Raw genomic sequence first — 21,110 nt, 5'->3', positions numbered from 1 at the left:
TCTAGGGTCTTCTTCATGTCCTTTATATCCTTAGCCATTACACTGATGTTTGTGTGTACTTCTTTGATTAATTGCTCCATGTTCTGTGTCTTCTCTGGGTTTTTAATCTGGACATTTGGGTTGTCTATATATTCTGTCTTCTTCATATGCTTTATAATTTTGTGTAGTTTTTGGCCTCTTGAAATTTGCTTTTCTTGATAGGGTTCCTTTACGATATGCAGGATTATTTGAGCATTTTTCTGAAATTCAGCAGAGCTACAGCTTGTTGGAATGCACTTTCTCTGCCCTACCAGCAGATGGCACTCTTTAGGCACCTCTTACCCCCAAATCAGTTCTACCTCAACTTTGTCTGTGCCCTGAGTGGCAGTCCAAACTATGTGGAAATCCAATCAGTTCACCATTTTTCCATTTGCACTGAGGACTGCCAGCCCTGTGGGTGGGGGTTTTGGCCCTGTGCAATCTGGTAGGGTGTCTGCTTCAGGACACAGTGGTCCCAGTCGTTCCTGGGGCTGTGAGTGGAGTTCTGTGGGGCTGCATGTCTGTGCATCTCACCTTCCAGCTCAAATGCCCCCCAGTCCCTGTTTGCTGTGTACCTGCAAGTCCCTGGGATTGTGGGATGACTCCTGCCCTTCTGTGTGGTGTCCTTGCCTCTAGGCTGTGGATACCATGGGCTTCCTTGGAGGAAGAGTGGATGCTGTCACAAGTCCACTGAATCCTGAATTCCCTCAAGAGAGCTCTTGGCTGTGGGGCTGTAAATGGTTATCTTTCCAGCCAACTGCAGAGATGGGTCTTAGAAGGCTGCTTGCTGCATGTTCGGTGGCCAGTCCCCAGCTCGGCAGCCATGGGGCTTTGAAGGGTTAGCTCCTTGACTAACTGCTAAGATGGCTACATGGGGCATAGAAAGTTGCCCCCTTCTGCACTCGTCTGCCAGCTCCAACCACTGGTCACCCCAGCCAAGTGCTGAGGAGGGTGCCCAGGACTTGGAAGCCTGCTCCCCTCCGCTCTAGTCAGCCTGTTCCAACTGCCCATTCTCTGGTGGCATTCCAGGCTGAACGCTTACCAGTCTTAAATGCATTCTCTCGGCTTCTCCAGCAATGTACTTACTATGTGGTGTAGAAGTCCCTGCCCAGCTGGTAGAACCCTGAAACTGTTGCTCTTTCTGTCCTTTATCTAGTGTTTTTCATGGAGGAGAATTTTGCTCTCTCTCTCCCAATCTGCCATCTTCCCAGAAGTTTTCTGTTTTCATCCTTTGGCAATTGTGAATAATGCCGCTGTGAACATTGGTTTACAAATATCTGTTTGAGTCCTTACTTTCAATTTTTTCTGGCTATATACTGAGTAGTGGGATTATCAGGTGCGCTGGTTTGGATGTATTATGTCCCCCAGAATGCTATTATCTTTGATGCAGTCTCATGTGGGCAGCAAACGTATTGGTGTTGATTGGGTTAGAGACTTCTGATTGGATGTTTCTGTGGAGATGTAATCACTCAATTGTGGGTGAGATCTTTCACTGTATAATTTCCATGGAGGTGTGGCCCCAACCATTCAGTGTGGGCCTTGATTAGTTTACTAGAGCACTGTATAGACTTGGACAGAAGGAGCAAGCTTGCTACAGCCAAGAGGGACACTTTGAAGAATGCACAGGAGCTGAGAGAGGAGCTGTAGTTTACAGAGACATTTTGGAGATGGCCTTTGAAAGCAGACTTTTGCTCTGGAGAAGCTAAGAAAGGACAAACATCCCAAGAGCAACTGAGAGTGACATTTTGGAGAGAAGCTGAAGCCTAGGGAGGAATATTCTGGGAGAAAGCCATTTTGAAACCAGAACTCCAGAGCAGACGCCAGCCATGTGCCTTCCCAGCTAACAGAGGTTTTCCGGACACCATTGGCCATCCTCCGGTGAAGGTACCCGATTGTTGATGTGTTACCTTGGACACTTTATGGCCTTAAGACTATAACTGTGTACCCAAATAAACCCCTTTTATAAAAGCCAGTCCATTTCTGGTGTTTTGCATTCTGGCAGCATTAGCAAACTAGAACACTGGGTCATATGGTAATTCTGTACTTAACTTCCTGAGGTGCTGAAATGCTTTCCACAGTGGCTGTACCATTTTATATTCCCACTAGCAATGAATGAGTGTTCCTATTCCTTCACATCCTCTCCAACACTTGTAATTTTCTGCTTTTTAATAATAGCCATAATAGTCAGTGTGAAATGATAGCTCATTGTGGTTTTGATTGGCATTTCCTTAACAGCTAGTAATGTTAAGCATCTTTTCATATGTTTTTTAGCCATTTGTATATCCTCTTTGGAGAAATGTCTATTCAAGTCTTTTGCCCTTTTTTAAATTGGGTTTTTTGTCTTTATATTGTTGAGTTGCAGAATTTCTTTATATGTTCTGGATATTAAACCTTATCATATGTCTATTTTTTTTCCTTGCAATTTTATTGAGATATAGTCACATACCATATGTTCTGGTTTGCCAGAGCTGCCTTTATGCAAAATACCAGAAATGGATTGGCTTTTTTAAAGGGAATTTATTAGGTTACAAATTTATAGTTCTGAGGCCATAAAAGTGTCCATACTAAGGCATCAACAAGAGGATATCTTCACTGAAGAATGGCTGATGGCATCCATAACTCCTCTGTTAGCTGGGAAGACGTGGCTGGCATCTGCTTGTCCTTTGCTCCTGGGTTGTGTTTCCAAATGGCTTTCTCCGAAATGTCTCTGGGCTTCTGTTTTCGCTCTTCTCTCTGTCAGCTCCTGTGCATCCTTGCATCTTTCTCCTACGGCTTTTCTCTGTAAGCATCTGGGGGGTCTTCTCTTAGCTTCTTTGGGGAAAACTCTGGGCTTCATCTCTTAGCTTAGCATCTCCAAATTTCCTTCTTTCTGCATCTCCAAGCATCTCTAAGCATCAGGATTTGTGTCAGCTCTTAGCTTCTCTCCAAAATGTCTCTCTAGCTTGTCTTGGGGCATATTGTCCTCTATGCTCTCTGTGTGAGCTTTCTTTAAAGGGCTCCTAATTAAGACCCATCCTGAATGGGTGGAGCCACACCTCCATGTAAATAATATAATCAGAATTCTAACCAAAGTTGAGTGGGTGACATCTCCATGGAAACATTCAATCAAAATGTCACACCCTAATCAAAAGGATTAATAAGTCTGCCTCCGCAAGACTGTATTAAAAAATATGGCTTTTCTGGGGGATATAATATATACAAGCTGGCACACCATATAATCATCTAAAGTTTGCAAAGTGTACAATCAATTGTTCATAGTATCATCATATAGTTGTGCATTCATCACTACAATCAATTTTTCAATATTTTCATTACTTCAAAAAAAAGAATAAAAATAAAAGTATAAAAGAACACCCAAAACAACCTATTCCCCCCCCCATGCCCCACTATTTTTCATTTACTTTTTTGTCCCTATTTTTCTACTCATCTTTCCATACATTAGATAAAGGGAATGTGAGCCAGAAGGTTTTCACAATCACACAGTCACACTGTATAAGCTATATAATTATACACTTGTCTTCAAGAATCAAGGCTACTAGGCTGCAGTTCAACAGTTTCAGGTATTTCCTTCTAGCTATTCTAATACACTAAAAACTAAAAAGGGATATCTATATAATGCACAACTATAACCTCCAGAATGATCTCTTGACTCCATTTGAAATCTCTCAGCCCCTGAAAGTTTACTTTGTTTCATTTCTCTTCCCCCTTTTGGTCAAGAAGTCTTTCTCAATCCCACGATGCTGGGTCCAGACTCATCCCTGGGAATCATGTCTCACCTAGGGGAGAGGGCAGTGAGTTTACTGCAGAGTTGGCTTATAGAGAGAGGCCACATCTGAGCAGCAAAAGGGGTTCTCTAGGGTGACTCTTAGACATAATTATAAGTAGGCTTAGCCTCTCCTTTGTGGGAATAGTTTCATAAGGGCAATCCCCAGGTTCAAGGGCTTGGCCTATTAAATTGTTATCCCGATGCTTGTGGGAATAGCAGTAATTCCCCAGGTGTGGAAGTACAATAGTCTACATTTTCCCCCAGTCCTTAAAGGGAGCTTTTCATATACTTTTTACCCTCTGCCCAAATTACTATGGAATGTATCGGGGCCTCACACTAGTCTGTACAACCAAACCAGATCTCACTCCCTATTCAAGGTTCCATGTAATTATGATGTTTGAATAAACTGACCATACAGGTTCAATTATATGGCGTGCTACAGAAAATACAGATTTTCCACCAAATAAACATCTCTTCCTTTAGTCTCACACAGAAGTTGAAGTTTTAGAACACAGTCACTATCATCCTTTACCCTTTAGTCTGATTTACCTTAGTCCTAACAAAGGCCATTTTATTCATATATCTAATTGAATACTGATCTCTTTTTCAGCTTCTTTAACATTTGCTATATGGGATAATGTTGACATTCATAGCTACTGGACTCTAGCTCTTACTCTCAGGTGTCACACAGATAACTGAAGTTCCTGGGATTGACCAGGTTATAAACAAGAGCTCAGCATCTCAGAATCTAGAAATAACTGTTACAACTCAGGAATAGAGGTAATTGCTGTAAGAACTTATAATCTTGGAACCATTACAATAAACTTTCCCCTGATAACCTATGCTTTCAGATTCAGTTCTCAGAATTTGCACATTATAGTTACTCCATATTAGTGAGGTGTTACAATGTCTGTCTTTTCATTTCTGGTTTATTTCATGCAACATATTGTCTTCAAGGTCCATTTACCAATTGCATACCTCACAACTTCATTTCTTCTTGCAGCTGCTCAATATTCCATTGTATGTATACACCACATTTCACCATTCTGTTTATCAGTTAATGTACCCTTAGGCCACCTACATCCATTGCGAATTGTGAATACTGCCACCATAGATACCAGTGTGCAAATGTCCATTCATGTCCCTGCTCTCAGTTCTTCCACATATACCCAATAATGGGAAGGCAGGATCTTATGGCAACCCCATACTTACCTTCTTGTGGAACCACCACATGGCTCTCTAGATGGGCTACACCATTCTACTTCCCCACCAGCAGTGATTAGGTACATCCTCTCTCCAGCACTTGTATCCCTCTTTATTTTTTAATCATTGAATCCTAAGTATACAATCAATGGTTCCTGGTATAATCACATAGTTATGCATTCACCACCACAATCTCTATGCGGACACTTCCATTTCTGATATCTCTCTTCTTCAGTCCAGCATCTGTTGGGTCCTTCTCTCATCCATACCCTCCTCGAGAGTTCTGAACAAGTCAGCATTATCCCCCCTTTTTGCTGAATATTTGGGGAGAAGTTTTCAGCACTGTTTACATTGCCTTTTGTTGATGTCTCCACATATTGTCTTCCTAATATCCTTTATCTCTTTATGCATATTTTCCTTCATTTCCTTGAATTGATTTAGGAGATTCTTTTGAACTTCTTTGACTAGTTGTTCCAAATACTGTGTCTCCTCTGGACTTTTAATTTGTTTCCTTGATGGAGCCATATCTTCCTGTTTCTTAGTATGGCTTGTAAATTTTTGCTGATGTCTAGCATATGATTATATTGATGAGTTAACTGTGATGGTCAGTTTCTCTCTCTTGTCTAGGGTTTTATTGTTGATCAGCGTAGTGTTAAGGTTTTTCTCTGATGCTTTTTCCAGCTTATTCTAGACCTTACAATAGCCTGTGTTTAATGGATCATATTTTCTCAGCTCTTCTTCATCTGATTCTTACACTGGATATGTTGTACAGTTTTTAAGATTGCATTTTTTGGGTAAATGTTTCACCTCCAGGAGAAAGCTTTCTTTCCTCTGTTTCTTCTCCAGGAATCTTGATCTGCTTCTTTTTGTACAGAATTTTCTCCCCAGCTCCTATGTTTTGTTTAAATTCTCCCCCCTCCACTTATTGCCCCATTTTCTTAAATTTTTCAGTTCTGTATACAGAACTCCCATCTTACAGCAGTTCAGTTCAGCCCCCACTCCCCCCTTTTCTCCTCTGTGAGGCTTTTCGGCCTCCTGTTTCTTCCCCATTAGTGCCTCTTGCCCCAGGGAGCCAGATGGGTTCAATCTAGATAGGTGGGTAACTCCAGAAAAGTCTGTTTTGCATTTAGGTGGTCCAGCCAACTGAAAAAGGATTGAGTTAGCACACTTCTTGTACGCTTCTACTGTGGTCCCTCTCTTTGTTTTTCATCCTGTGGCCCTTGTGCATGCAGCAATCCTCAACAGCTGTGTTCCACCCTGGCTGTCTGTGGACTTAGGTCCCGATGCCTGGATAGGCATGGGGTTCTAACCCGCTGCTGTGAGGGGCTCTATAGTTTCTTCCCGCAGTGGGAGGGACCTGGGCCACTGCATCTGAGCGACTTCCAAGCTGTGTAAGACCAAGTGAGATGGAAGGGAATGGACTGGTGGTCCAGAACAGAAATTTCTTCCCTGATATTTTTCTTTTTCTTTGATTTAGCATTTGTTGAGCCCTTTTCCATTCTCTGCTGTTTTCCAGAGTTCTAAGCAAGTGGGATTTGTCCTTTTATTCACTGAATCTCTTGAGAGGTTTTTTTAGGGGATGTCTTATGTCACCATATTGATGACGTCATCCACAGACTTTTGTTCAGATTTAACTTGTGGTCTAGGAAAAATACTTTAAAGAGAGGTTAGTCAGAAGGAGAATTAGAATCAGAGTCAGAAATTGGCACTAGTTTTAGCTGTATCATTGATTTCAGTGCTTTGAATAGCTTGCTTGGTTTTATGGGAGAAGTTAGAAAGTTAAAATAGTGTGTTGACTGTGGCTAAAGTCAGATTAACTTGTTATTATTTTGAAGCTTGTAAAGCAACAGGAAAACCTCTCAATTTCACATCTGTTATTCCATTTGGTCAGTATCTATGGCATATTTCCAGTTAGTAATTAAATAAGAGAGCATGGAAAGGAAATGCAATTTTAATCTCCATTTCCATGACCACTTTCAGCTGTAACCTCATTACTTTTCCTAATACCAATTCAAGAAGCCTTCTTTCTCCTTTGGTTTACAGTCACTCTTGTAGAATTTTTTAGATTTGAGTCCTGCCTTAAAAGTTGGTTTAGCCTTACTTTATTCCTTCAAGGAGTTTTTTTAAAAATTCATTTATTTATTCATTTATCCAATTATTCATTCCCTCAACCAGTATTTATTGAGTGCTGACCATGTGTCAGGTACTTTATCAGGTATTGGGGATAGTAGATATTGTGACAAGGTACAGTTCCTATCTTCATGTTGTTTGCAGTCTAGTGGAGAAGTCAGGCATTAAACAAAAAATTACAGAAATAGTTATTTGTGGTAGTGTAAGTCTGGCCAGTTTGAGTGTATCATGTCCCTCAAAACACCATTATCTTTGATGCAATTTTGTGGGGGCAGACGTATCAGTGTTGATTAGGTTGGAGTCCTTTGAGTGTTTCCATGGAGATGTGACCCACCCAACTGTAGGTGATAACTCTGATTAGATAATTTCCCTGGAGGCATTGCCTCATCCATTCAGCATGGGCCTTGATTAGATTACTAGAGCCCTACAGAAGGAGCTTGCTGCTTCAGCCAAGAGGGACACTTTGAAGAATGCACAGAAGCTGAGAGGGGAGCTGCAGCTTACAGAGATATTTTGGAGATGGCTTTTGTAAGCAGACTTTTGCTCTGGAGAAGCTAAGAGAGGGCAAATGCCCCAAGAGCAACTAAAAGTGACATTTTTGAGGAACTACAGCCTAGAGAGGAACATCCTGGGAGAAAGCCATTTTGAAACTAGAACTCTGGAGCAGATGCCAGCCGTGTGCCTTCCCAGCTAACAAAGGTTTTCTGGATGCCATTGGCCATCCTCCAGTGAAGGTACCCGATTGTTGACGCCTTATCTTGGACACTTTATGGCCTTAAGACTATAACTTTGTAACCAAATAAAACCCCTTTATAAAATCTGATCCATTTCTGGTGTTTTGCAAAAAGGTAGCATTAGCAAACTGGAACGAAGTCCTATGAAGGAAAAGTACAAGGAGTTTTGAAACTTAATAACAGGGGATATTACTTGAGGGTCAGGAAAGTCTTCCTCAAGAGAATGACACTTCAGCTGAAATGTGAAGAATGAATAGGAGAGGGATGGGCAAAGGAGTTGGGAAGGGAGGTGAGCAGGGAAGAGTTTCCAGGCAGTGGGAATAGCAAATACAAAGGCTCTGTGAAGAGAAGGAGAATGGCACTTTATGGTAATAAAATCAGGTTGGTGTGAATAGAACATTGTAATGAGGAAGACAGTGGCAAGAGATGAAGAGAGAGAAATAATAAAGAGTCAGATCATTAGGGCCTTGCAGACCATGTTAAGGATTTTAGACTTTCGCAGCAATGGGAAGCTATGAATTGTGTTTTAAAAAAATCCGTCTTGAATATAGAGAAGAGATTGAAAGGAGCAAGGAGATATTCATGAAGACTAATTAGGTATCTACTACTGTATTCCAGGCAGAAAGTGATTGTGGTTTAGATTATTAGTGTGATATTAATGTAGAGGGGTGTATTAGTTAGGGTTCTCCAGGGAAACAGAACCAACAAGAGATATCTGTAAATATCAGATTTTATAAAAGTGTCTCATGCAGTTGTGGAATTGCACAAGTCCAAATTCCATAGGGCAGGATGCACGAGTCCAAATTCCGTAGGGCAGGCAGCGAACTGGCAACTCTGATGAAGGTGTTTGATGAACTCCTCAGGAAATGCTTCACTGGCTAGCCGAAGAAGAAGTGAAGGTCCTCTCTCTTTCTCCCTTAAAAGTCTTCAACTCGTGAAACATACGATAACTTGGATGAACCTTGAAGACATAATGCTGAGCGAAATAAGCCAGGCACAAAAAGAGAAATATTATATGCTACCACTAATGTGAACATTGCTGGGGGAGAATGCCTGGGGTGTTGGGCTTCCCCACCTTGATGGTTGCTGATGTGCTCATGGACGTTGGGGATTGGTGGTTTGATGGGCTGAGTCCTCAATCACGGGACTTGCCCTTGGGAAGACTGTTACTGCAAAGGAGAGGCTAGGCCTGCTTATGATTGTGCCTAGTGTCTCCTCCTGGGTGCCTCTTTTTTGCTCAGATGTGGCCCTGTCTCTCTAGCTGAGCCAACTTGGCAGGTGAAGTCTCTGCCCTCCCCCCTACATGGGAACTGATACCCAGGGGTGTAAATACCCCTGGCAACGTTGAATATGACTCCCGGGGAGGAATCTAGACCCAGCATCGTGGGATGGAGAACATCTTCTTGACCAAGGCGGGGATGTGAAGTGAAATGAAATGAGTTTTAGTGGCTGAGAGATTCCAGAAGGAGCTGAGAGGTCACTCTGGTGGGCACTCTTATGCATAATGTACACAACCCTTTTTAGGTTCTAATGAAGTGGAATAACTAGCAGTAAATGCCTGAAACTATCAACCTCAACCCAGAACCCTTGAATCTTGAAGACGATTGTATAAAAATGTAGCTTATGGGGGTGACAGTGTGATTGGGAAAGCCACGTGGATCACACTCCCCTTTGTCCAGTGTATGGATGGATGAGTAGAAAAATGGGGGCAAAAAAAAGAGCACTCAGTGATCTTTTTTACTTTAATTGTTCTTTTTCACTTTAATTTTTATTCTTATTACTTTTGTGTGTGTGGTAATGAAAATGTTCAAAAATTAATTTTGTGATGGACACACAACTATATGGTGGTGCTGTGAAAAAATTGATTGTATGCTTCATATGACTGGTATGTGAATATATCTCAATAAAATTGAATTATTAAAAAAAAAAGTCTTCAACTGATTGGATTAAATCCAGCTGTTTGAATTCTCTCATTGTGGAAGAAACGCCCTTTGTTGATGTAATCAGTCACAGGTGCAGTTAATTAGCTGATGATTTAATAAACCAGCCTTTTGGTGTATTAACCACCCACAAATGTCCTTGCAGTAATGGTTAGGCCAGTGCTTGCTTGACCAGGCACCTGGACACCATCAGCTGGCCAAGTTGACACATGAACCTAACCATCACAAGGGGATAATGTCCTTTATTAAGAGGGATATTTAGAAGGTAGAATTAATAGGCTGTGATGATTGTTTGACTGTAAATGATAGTGGGGTCCAGGAAAGTGTCAGAAATGATTCTCTGATTTTTGCTTTGAGAAACTGAGATAAGGCATACTGGAAGAAGATCAGGTTTGATGGTGGCAAATCATGGGTTTGATTTTGTACTTGTTGAATTCAAGGGTTCTTTTTGCATCCTATCAGGTGGTACACAATTTAGATTTGTACCGTTAATGATGATGTTCACCTTTGTAAAGTTATTACTTTTCCCTTTTAATGAATAAGTCTTCTGTGGAGAGGTACTTTGAAAGTGTAACTATCCCACTCATCAAACTTTCAATTTGCTCATTCATTTATTTATATTGTTATGATATCATTTTGCATTTTATTCAATAAGCTATAATTTGTTACTATCATTATTTTGATGCTCAAATTGTTCTTGATATGACCAGATGGAGCCCTTTCAAACTGGCTTCTGTGAGGGGGTTGGGGAGGTGGAGAATTTAAGGGGTTTTTGAAATATTGAGTGGAGATGTGAATTAGGCAGTTAAGTTTGTGGACCTGGAGCTTGAAGGAGAGGAGTATACATTTGGGAGTAATTGGTGTATGTGCTGGATTAAAACTGTTACGGACCCCAGAAGAGCCATGATCTTTCAATCCAGTCTTATTGGGTGGAACCTTTTTTGACTGAGTGTTTCCATGGAGTTGTGACTCACCCAACTGTGGGTGAGACCTTTGATTAAATTATTTCCATGGAGGTGTGGTCCCTGCCCATTCATGGTGGGTCTTGACTAGTTCACTAGAGTACTTAAAAAGAGCTGAAGAGCGAACACAGACACTGAAGCTTGAAGATGCTCGGAGATACACACAGAAGGATGTTTAGAGATGCTAAGCTAAGAGTTGAAGCCCAGTGTTTGCCATGGAGAAGCTAAGAGAGGACCCCCAGACACTTAGAGAGAAACACCCTGGGAGAAAGAATCAAAGATGCACAGGAGCCAAGAGAGAGGAGCAAAGAACAAAGCCCAGAGACATTTCTGAGAAAATCATTTTGAAACGCAACCCGGGAGCAAAGGACCATCAGATGCCAGCCATGTGCCTTCCCAGGTGAGAGAGGTGTTCTGGATGCCATTGGTCATTCTTCAGTGAAGGTGTCCTCCTGTTGATGCCTTAGTTTGGACACTTTTATGGCCTTAGAACTGTAAATTCGTAACCTAATAAATTCCATTTATAAAAGCCAGTCCATTTCTGGTATCTTGCTAACGGCAGGTCTAGCAAACTGAACAGTGTAAATTTAGCAGTTGAAGCCATGGGAGTGGATGAACGATTGCCTACAAAGTAAATGTAGGAAGTAGATGAGAGCACCCAAACCAAGCCCCGAGTGATGCCTGCATTTAAAGATTAGTTAGACAACGACGAGTCTTAGAAGTAACCACCAATGTAGAAGAAAAACTGGTAGAGTGTCATATCACAGAATTTCTTTTTGTCTCATTTATGTGCCTACTATTATTTCAGAAGTCTTGTTCTGTTTGTTCATTTTATCTTTTTTTTTGAGAGTCATCACATCTGTGTTCTATATAATTTGATTAATATGGGACAATTTTGATCTGTCATTCCACTCAAGTTTAGGGCATTTACTTCAAATCAAATTTGGGGATTAATGTGTGAGTAAGATGGGGCTCAAGAATTATTTGTCTTTCATGTCATTTCTCACTTCACCTATAACTTACATAATTACTGTTCTCAAATTTAATGCTTAGGTCAATGACTTGATTTATTTTTTAAAAGATAATACCAGATACAGTAATAGGCCAGCATGAAATAGTGTAGTTTTAACATATCAATCTGGAGGGAATTTTTTTTTCTAGTAAAAGGTAATATAAATTATATGGAGAAATACAGTATCAAAAGACATTCAGAAGTAGCCCTTGTTGTTAAAAGCATTTAAGGATGGCCAGCAGGGACAAGTAATGTGCTGGACTACAAGGAGTTTTATTTTTCTAAGATAAAAAGAATGATTAATAACACAATAAAGAATAATCACTGCATTTTATAATGTAATGATTCATGTGAGTTTCCAAATGAAAACAACAGGTCTTATTTACTTTCCTAACAAATTCTGATTTTGCCTTTCACTGTACAATTCAGATCTGTCATTTATAATGTTGCTTGGATTATCTGAACTACTGGACTTCCTGGGGAAGTGTAAGAGTCCAGGTGAACTGTTCTTATTGAGCAATAAATCATTGGCAGCGAGGTAGGATAGAGGCACACCTATGGGTGCCGGTTGATAGGTTAGTCTTTGATGGCCATGGTGCAGAGGAGTGGCTGATCAGTTTCCACAGTCACTACCCATATCCATCGTAGGTATTAGAAGTACTGACCAGTATTCCAAAACCAAGCACATGACTGGTGAGTTTCCACTTTAGGCCTGTTGTGGTACCTGACTACAAGGCTGTCCTTGTAGGTAAAAGGCCACACCAATCACCTGCCATTCCAGTGTTTACATGCAACCTGTGCTTTCCTGGTTAGAGCAGGTAGATGAGAGATTTCTCTTGAATTATTATAATTGGCAAAGGAGTGATATCAGTTGCTTGAAATAGGATAATAGGGTGCTCACAGATGCCATAATCTGGTCAAAATGTCCACCAAGTCCTCCAGTATCACAGTCATATCAACCTGTAGGTCTTTTTCTTCTCTCTTCTTTTGGAGCCCTTGGAGGCACTTGATAAAGTCAGTATGGTCTTGATCAGGAGTTGAAATCAGCTCACAACCTTTAATACTGCAGTACTCTCTGACTTCAGGCCTTATAGAATCAAAATTTCCATTGGTGAATTCAGGCAAAAAGCTTTTCTGCTCTCCTTCGGTGGTATCTTGTAAGCGGTTGGCACCTCCATCAGCACAGGCTTTTAAAAGAGCTTTGCTCCAAAGATGATGAAAACAGTCATCCAAAGGCTGATCCAGAATCAAAAGCCATTTCTTCAAATTCCCAGTGAGAAGCAGGGGTTCCAATGGGGTAAAGACATGCTCTATACTGGAATGTTGGTCTGCGGTGGTGGATGGGGCCACCAACAGAAGGAGCACACATGCTGCGAGAGCAAGGGCAATCAACAAGCGCTTGGTGAGGATACTGTGGAGGCTAATTGTATTTTAATTGTCTACTTTCTAGTCCTAATTTCATAGTCCATCATTGATTAATAAGTACTGTGGGGCAGGGGCTCTGTCTGCTATATTGTATCCCCATGAAGTAGCACAGTCCCTGGCACATAGTAAATATTTGTTGAATGAATAAAGGAGGTAAAAAAAGATGGATTGTAGATTACAGTTGCTAAAATTTAGAGATTTGGAGTTGGTTTATGGTTTTGAACAGATTTGGCTGTTGAAAATAACTAACTTTTCTTCTTTAGGCTTATGGGATAAAGACACAAAGGTCTGGTGACCTCTCCCCGGCATTCTTACCTACTACTCTTACTGCTCTGGATAAAGCTCTGCATGGTGGTGTGGCTTGTGGATCCCTGACAGAGGTAAAGGAGAAAATTTCCATACGTTGTTTTGTTGACATATGTTTAGTTAAAAAACATAAATTATTTCATGAACATTAATCTGAAATAAATTATAAGTACCTCAAGGGCATGGTTCTACCCATTTTTTTTTTTCTTTTTTTTTTGTAAATCTCTAGTACAGTTGCCCTGCAGAAAGAAGATGTTCAAAAAACACCCTTGTTCACTGACTAAAATCTCTTTAGGTCACTGTTTTTTTAAATTAACTTAAACTTAGTGATGAATATTATGAAATGATACTATAAAATAATTTGGGGGAATTAACAAAGGATCACTAGTTCATGTTTTAGGAAGGAAAATTTGAAATTTTATTAACATGGACAAATAATAGTATTACATTAGAGTGAGCTATTTTTATTTCCAGATACAAATAAAATTAGATTCTGGAAAGTAATAGGTTGTTGTATTAGGTATATATTGCAGCATAACAGATTACCTCAAAAGTAAGTGGATTAAAACAACAACAAACATTAATTATTTGTCAGTTTCTATGGGTCAGGAATTTGGGAGTGGTTTAGCTAGGCAGATTGGCTGAGGCTACCATCATCTGCAGGCTTGGATGGGCCTGAAGGATCTGTTTCCATGGGGGCTCACTCACAGGACTGGCCAGTTGTGCTCTTGTTGGCGGGAGACTCAGTGCCTCCTCGCGTGGGCTCTCCACAGGCTGCTGAGTCTCCTCATGACATGGTGTCTGACTTTCCCCAAGGTGAGTGGTCCAAAAGAAGGCAAGATGGAAGTGGTGATGGCTTTGATGATCTAGCTTTGGATGTTACATACCATCACTTCTGCACATACTGTTTCTTAGAAGCAAGACATTAATCCAACCTACATTCAAAGAAAGGGAGATTAGGCTCTGCCTTTTGTAGGAAGAAATGTCAAAGAATTTGAGGACATTTTATAACCACCACGACTGTTTTTACTCTGCATTGATGTGCTCACTGGTTCTGATGTGTTGATTTGATATAGACTGTATTTACCAACACACTCCCAAACATAGGGACCCTGTTTGTATTTATGTGTGTACGTGTGTATGTATATATGTATTTACAGACACTATACCTTATTTCCTGCCTTCCAAAAAGATTTAAGAGGTATGTGTGCTATGTATAGTATAGTAGATGCTTATTAGATAGTTGGAAATGAAAGAATGAGTGAATGAATGAAGACACCTCAAATTAGTCTTAAAAAAAAAAACCATTGTTTCAGTATACTGCCACCAGATGGTGCCATAATCATAATCTTTTACATAATCTTTTTGAGAATTATTGGACTTTTGTTCAAATAGGTTTATAACAATAAGGATCCAGAGTTATAAAATTACTTACTTAAATAGCAAAAAGTTGAACTTGAGGAACATTAACCAACAACTCCTTTTTATTTTTTAAGTTTCAGAATAAATTTCTATACTTTTTCACTTAGCTTTCAGCCATTCCTTCTGAATCCAAGCAGTAGTTTCATTGATTTTATTGGTCAATTTGCAGAGAACTGACATATTTATGCTATCAAATCATCTTATCCACAAACGTGTTATATCTCTATTTAATTTACTTTTCTTCTTTTCTTGTGCTGGTCAAGACTTCCAATATAGTCTGAATAGAAGTAATAGTGAGCAACCTTTTTTCTGATTTCCATATGAATACTCTTCTCATATTTCACCATTAAGAACGATGTTTGGATATTATTGGGTCAATTGACAAAATTGGAGTACAGAAGGTAGATTAGATAAAGACATTTTAGCAATGTTAAATTTCCTGAACTTGATAATGGCACTGTCGTTATGTTAGAAATCATCCTTGGTTTTAGGAAATACACACTTCACTTAGTATTTAAAAATTTCCATTATGATTCCTTTTTTGACTCCTGGAATTCCTTGGAACTGTTGAATGTCTAAATCATTTATTTTTTAAAAATGTGTCTTTTAGTGATTGATTGTTAACCTAACTTCGTTTTGGTTAGAGACTGTTGTATAATTGATTTTCTGAAAATTTTTGAGGGTTTTTTTTGTGGTTTAATATGTGATCAATTTTCATAAAGTGTCTGTGCTGCTTGAGAAGGATGATTATTCTCTCATTATTATAGGCTCTGTATATGACCATTAAATTAGGCTTGTTATTTGGATTGTTCCAAATCTTTACTGATTTTTTTTTCTCAGCCTGACCTAATACTAATGAGAGAGAACTGTTAAATATTTCACTATCATTGTAGAGCTGAAAAATTCTTGTAATTCTATTTTTTTTGCTTTAAATATTTATAGTCTATTTTATTATGTTGAAATGAACACTTTTAGAATTGTCATATATTCTTGGAGAACTGAACTTTTTATCACTATGAAACTCCCTCTTTATCCCTAATACTTTTTTTTATTATTATTATTTGTTATTTTATCTGATATTATTATAGCCATCTTTGTTTTCTTTTGGGTAGTATTTGCCTGTGTATTTTTTCCATTGTTTTATTCCAAACTTTTTGTTAAGTGTGTTTCTTGTAAATAGCATATAGCTAGGCTTTTAAAACTTTTATTTTTATTGTAAATCCAATCTGATATTCCTTGTCTTCTAACTGGCTAGTTTAGTGTATTTATATTTATTGTGATTACTGCTATAGTTTTGCTTACTTCTCCCATTTAACTTTGTTTTCTATTTGTCCTGCCTTTTCTATACCCCCTCTCTTCCTATTTTATGCCTTTGGTGGGACATTTTCATTCCATTTCTTTCCCTTTACTTATACAGAAGTTATAATTTCTACTTTTTTTTTTTATGGCTCTTAAAATTTTACCATATTGTATAAGTAAAGGTTTAATCAGAGAGGCAGAACCACTATGAATGATGTAAGGGACTTCTGAAAGGGATCCGAACTATGTAATAGTGCAGCTGGCTAAGCATTCTACATTAGTTTCTTGTTCCTGAGTCTGGTTTTGGCCCTGAAGTCAGCAGAGCCAGTCACTGTGCAGAGAAGATGGACATGAAGTGGAACAAGGGAGAATGAGCTGGAAACCATGAGGATGAACTGCTGTTCATGTCTGTCTCTCAAAGAACTCACTTTGTCTCTTACTGGCTCCAAGCTTCCAACTTCAGTGATATGAATGACCTGCAGGTGAGCTGTCATTATACTTGTGCACATAGTCGCATGTGAACTTGGCTCATGATTCCAAGGGACTGAAGGAGGAGTTCCATTGGAGCTGTAGTATGGAGGAGAACCTGGGGTGGCTGTGGGCTTGGCTGTTGTTTCTCACACCAAAGTGAAGCAGCAGATCTGTAACAACACGTTTGAGGCTACAGTAGTGTTTGGTCCTGTAGCAGCCTTCCTAGTGAAAAGGACTGCTTCATTTCTGCCTTCTTAATCTCATGCAAATTCTCAGGGCAATCCTAATCCAGAACCCATGTAGGGAAGGGAATTCTGGGAAATGTAGTTCCAGTTCAGCTAGATTGACACAGTACAAAGCCACCATACATATGTAAGTTAATTCTGAGGTTAATATCTTAGTTCCCCTCCTGAAGAGTAAAATGACCTTAGAATACTTTAATGCTGACACTCCTCTCCTTACTTATATGATATTATTTCTTGGTATCTCACTTTTCTTTTTAAACCTTCATTTGAGTTTTTTTAGTCTTCTTATCTTCATATTATAATTTCTTTTTCCACTTGAAATCAAAGAAAGGGGGAAAAAACAAATATAAACATCCCTTGGTTATAGAAGACTACTGGGAATATAAAAGTCCTGGTGTCTGTCCCCCTCCAGTCTTCACTCCCAGCTGCTTTTTTAAGAAGGCTGTTAGTTTCCTCCTTCCTATCAGCCCTCAGTAGGGAACTAAAAGAGCAGAACAATTCATATACAACTATTTAACATGTAGTGGTAGAGTTGCACCTTAGTTTAAATTCATAATGTCAGTAGATAAATAGTGCTTTCAATAATAAAAGACATCAGTGAAGGGTGACAGCACTTACGGAAAAAGACAGACTATGCTTCAGACATCTAAGCATATACTGTTTTATTTAATGTTACTTAAATTTTATTAAATATTTATTTACATGTAGTTAAAAGAATCATATCTGTTTTATAGAAAGATATGAAATTTTTTACAACGTTTAAACAAAGCTTTTGGATTTAAAATGGAAAACATTTCTTTATAATATAAATAATCCATTTTCATTGTAGAAAAATTATAACACATGGAAAAACATTAAAAAATAAATGTGTATTACTGAGAAAACGACTCTTAGTCCTTATTGTAATTATATTTACTATTTTAGAATATATCTTTATATAGTCTTTCTAGACATATCTTTTCAAACATATATATTAACTTTTTGTTTTGTTTTGTTTTGATTAGGCATTGATGAAAACCAAATCCTCCACTTACAGTTTTATGTTTCTTAAGATTGGAAGAATTTTTCACAGATTAGCTTCTAGCTCCACACATTTCAAGCTTTGTTCCTCCACCACTGTCCTCATATTTTCTGTGCCAGGCCCCATATGACTCATTTCTATCTTGATATGATTTCCAGCCCCTATCTTTGTGTTGTGATACTAGGTGCATAGCCCAGGGGGCTGTAGAAGTATTCTTTTTTTTTTGTTTGTTTTGTTTTGTTTTTAGGGGATGAATCCCCCTGTTTCTTTTTTTTTTTTTTTTTTTAATTTTTAAATTTTATTGTAGTAACAGATATATAACACAGAATTTGTCATTTTAACCATTTTAAGTGTACAACTCAGAGGCATCAGCAACATCCACAGTTCTGTGCAATGATCACCACCCTCCATTACTAATACACTTTCTTTTTTTTTTTTTTTTTTTATCTTCATTTTATTGAGATATATTCACATACCACGCAGTCATACAAAACAAATCGTACTTTCGATTGTTTACAGTACCATTACATAGTGGTACATTCATCACCCAAATCAATCCCTGACACCTTCATTAGCACACACACAAAAATAACAAGAATAATAATTAGAGTGAAAAAGAGCAATTGAAGTAAAAAAGAACACTGGGTACCTTTGTCTGTTTGTTTCCTTCCCCTATTTTTCTACTCATCCATCCATAAACTAGACAAAGTGGAGTGTGGTCCTTATGGCTTTCCCAATCCCATTGTCACCCCTCATAAGCTACGTTTTTATACAACTGTCTTTGAGATTCATGGGTTCTGGGTTGTAGTTTGATAGTTTCAGGTATCCACCACCAGCTACCCCAATTCTTTAGAACCTAAAAAGGGTTGTCTAAAGTGTGCATAAGAGTGCCCACCAGAGTGACCTCTCGGCTCCTTTTGGAATCTCTCTGCCACTGAAGCTTATTTCATTTCCTTTCACATCCCCCTTTTGGTCAAGAAGATGTTCTCCGTCCCACGATGCCAGGTCTGCATCCTTCCCCGGGAGTCGTATTCCACGTTGCCAGGGAGATTCACTCCCCTGGGTGTCTGATCCCACGTAGGAGGGAGGGCAGTGATTTCACCTTTCAAGTTGGCTTAGCCAGAGAGAGAGGGCCACATCTGAGCAACAAAGAGGCATTCGGGAGGAGGCTCTTAGGCACAACCATAGGGAGGCCTAGCCTCTCCTTTGCAGCAACCGTCTTCCCAAGGGTAAAACCTGTGGTAGAGGGCTCAACCCATCAAACCACCAGTCCCCTATGTCTGTGGTCATGTTAGCATCCATGGAGGTGGGGTAGGCGAATACCCCTGCATTCTCCACAGGCTCCTCAAGGGGGCACTACATCTTTTTTTTTTTCCTTGTTTTTCTTTTCTTTTTTTTTTTTTAACTTTCCCTTTTTTTTTTTAAATTTAGTTTTATTGAAATATATTCACAAACCATACAGTCATCCATGGTACACAATCAACTGTTCACAGTATGATCATATAGTTATGCGTTCATCACCACAATCTATTTCTGAACATTTTCCTTACATCAGAAAGAATCAGAATAAGAATAAAAAATAAAAGTGAAAAGACAATACCCAAACCATCCCCCCATCCCACCCTATTTGTCATTTAGTTTTTACTCCCATTTTTCTACTGATTTTTTTCAATTTTTTAACTTTGTTTATCAAAAAATTAAAAACAAACAGGCAAACAACAACCAAAAAAACCCCACAACATTTCAAACTAAGCAATGGATTAAGGAAAACAAATAACCTAAAATAACTACTTTGCTTCCAATATGTTCCTACCATACCCCAAGAAAATTAATAAACCATGTCCAAACAGAGGAGTAAGAAAAACAAATAATCTAAAATAACTACATTGCTTCCAACATGTTCCTACCATACCCCAAGAAAATTAACAACCCCTAAGAAAACAAAGGAATAAGAGAAAAAAAAAAAACCTAAAATAACTCTATTGCTTCCAACATGATCTTACTATATCCAAGAAAGTTTACAAACCATAATCATTCCTGAGCATTCCCATCCCTTCTTTTTTAAATCAATTGTATGAAAAAAAAAGTTAAAAAGAAAACAAACATACAATAAAAGAACATTTCAAAGAGACCATAACAAGGGAGTAAGAAAAAGACAACTAACCTAAGATAACTGCTTAACTTCCAACATGTTCCTACTTTACCCCAAGAAAGTTACCTAATATAGCAACATTTCTGTGAACTTGCTCCTACTATATCCATCAGAAATTAACAGACTATAGTCATTCCTGGGCATCCCCAGAACGTTAAATAGCTTATCTGTTCTTCTTGGATTATTGTTCCCCCTTCCTTAATTGCTCTCTATTGCTAGTTCCCCTACATTCTACATTATAAACCATTTGTTTTACATTTTTCAAAGTTCACATTAGTGGTAGCATATAATATTTCTCTTTTTGTGCCTGGCTTATTTCGCTCAGCATTATGTCTTCAAGGTTCATCCATGTTGTCATATGTTTCACGAGATCGTTCCTTCTTACTGCCGCGTAGTATTCCATCGTGTGTATATACCACATTTTATTTATCCACTCATCTGTTGAAGGACATTTGGGTTGTTTCCATCTCTTGGCAATTGTGAATAATGCTGCTATGAACATTGGCGTGCAGATATCTGTTCGTGTCACTGCTTTCCAATGTTCCGGGTATATACCGAGAAGTGCAATCGCTGGATCGAATGGTAACTCTATATCTAGTTTTCTAAGGAACTGCCAGACTGACTTCCAGAGTGGCTGAACCGTTATACAGTCCCACCAACAATGAATAAGAGTTCCAATTTCTCCACATCCCCTCCAGCATTTGTAGTTTCCTGTTTGTTTAATGGCAGCCATTCTAACCGGTGTTAGATGGTATCTCATTGTGGTCTTAATTTGCATCTCTCTAATAGCTAGTGAAGCTGAACATTTTTTCATGTGTTTCTTGGCCATTTGTATTTCCTCTTCAGAGAACTGTCTTTTCATATCTTTTGCCCATTTTATAATTGGGCCGACTGTACTATTGTCATTGAGTTGTAGGATTTCTTTATATATGCAAGATATCAGTCTTTTGTCAGATACATGGTTTCCAAAAATTTTTTCCCATTGAGTTGGCTGCCTCTTTACC

At 38.9% G+C, this 21,110-nt stretch overlaps 1 protein-coding gene and 1 pseudogene across 2 annotated transcripts in view; one reads left to right on the top strand and one right to left on the bottom strand.

The window, feature by feature from the left end:
- The window catches only part of RAD51B (RAD51 paralog B), a 781,261-nt gene that overhangs the window by 20,268 nt on the left and 739,883 nt on the right, over positions 1-21,110 (top strand). For both annotated transcript variants that reach the window (XM_037832462.1, XM_037832463.1), the window contains exon 4: positions 13,454-13,570. In XM_037832462.1, coding sequence (XP_037688390.1) covers positions 13,454-13,570 — 117 coding nt within the window. The remainder of the gene's footprint in view (positions 1-13,453; positions 13,571-21,110) is intronic.
- On the bottom strand, positions 12,342-13,227 carry LOC119530869 (annotated as a pseudogene).

The sequence above is a fragment of the Choloepus didactylus genome, chromosome 4, assembly GCF_015220235.1.
Source record: "Choloepus didactylus isolate mChoDid1 chromosome 4, mChoDid1.pri, whole genome shotgun sequence".
NCBI lineage: Eukaryota > Metazoa > Chordata > Mammalia > Pilosa > Megalonychidae > Choloepus > Choloepus didactylus.
Note: the sequence above shows the minus strand (reverse complement) of the source record. Positions and strands in the feature narration are given on the sequence as shown.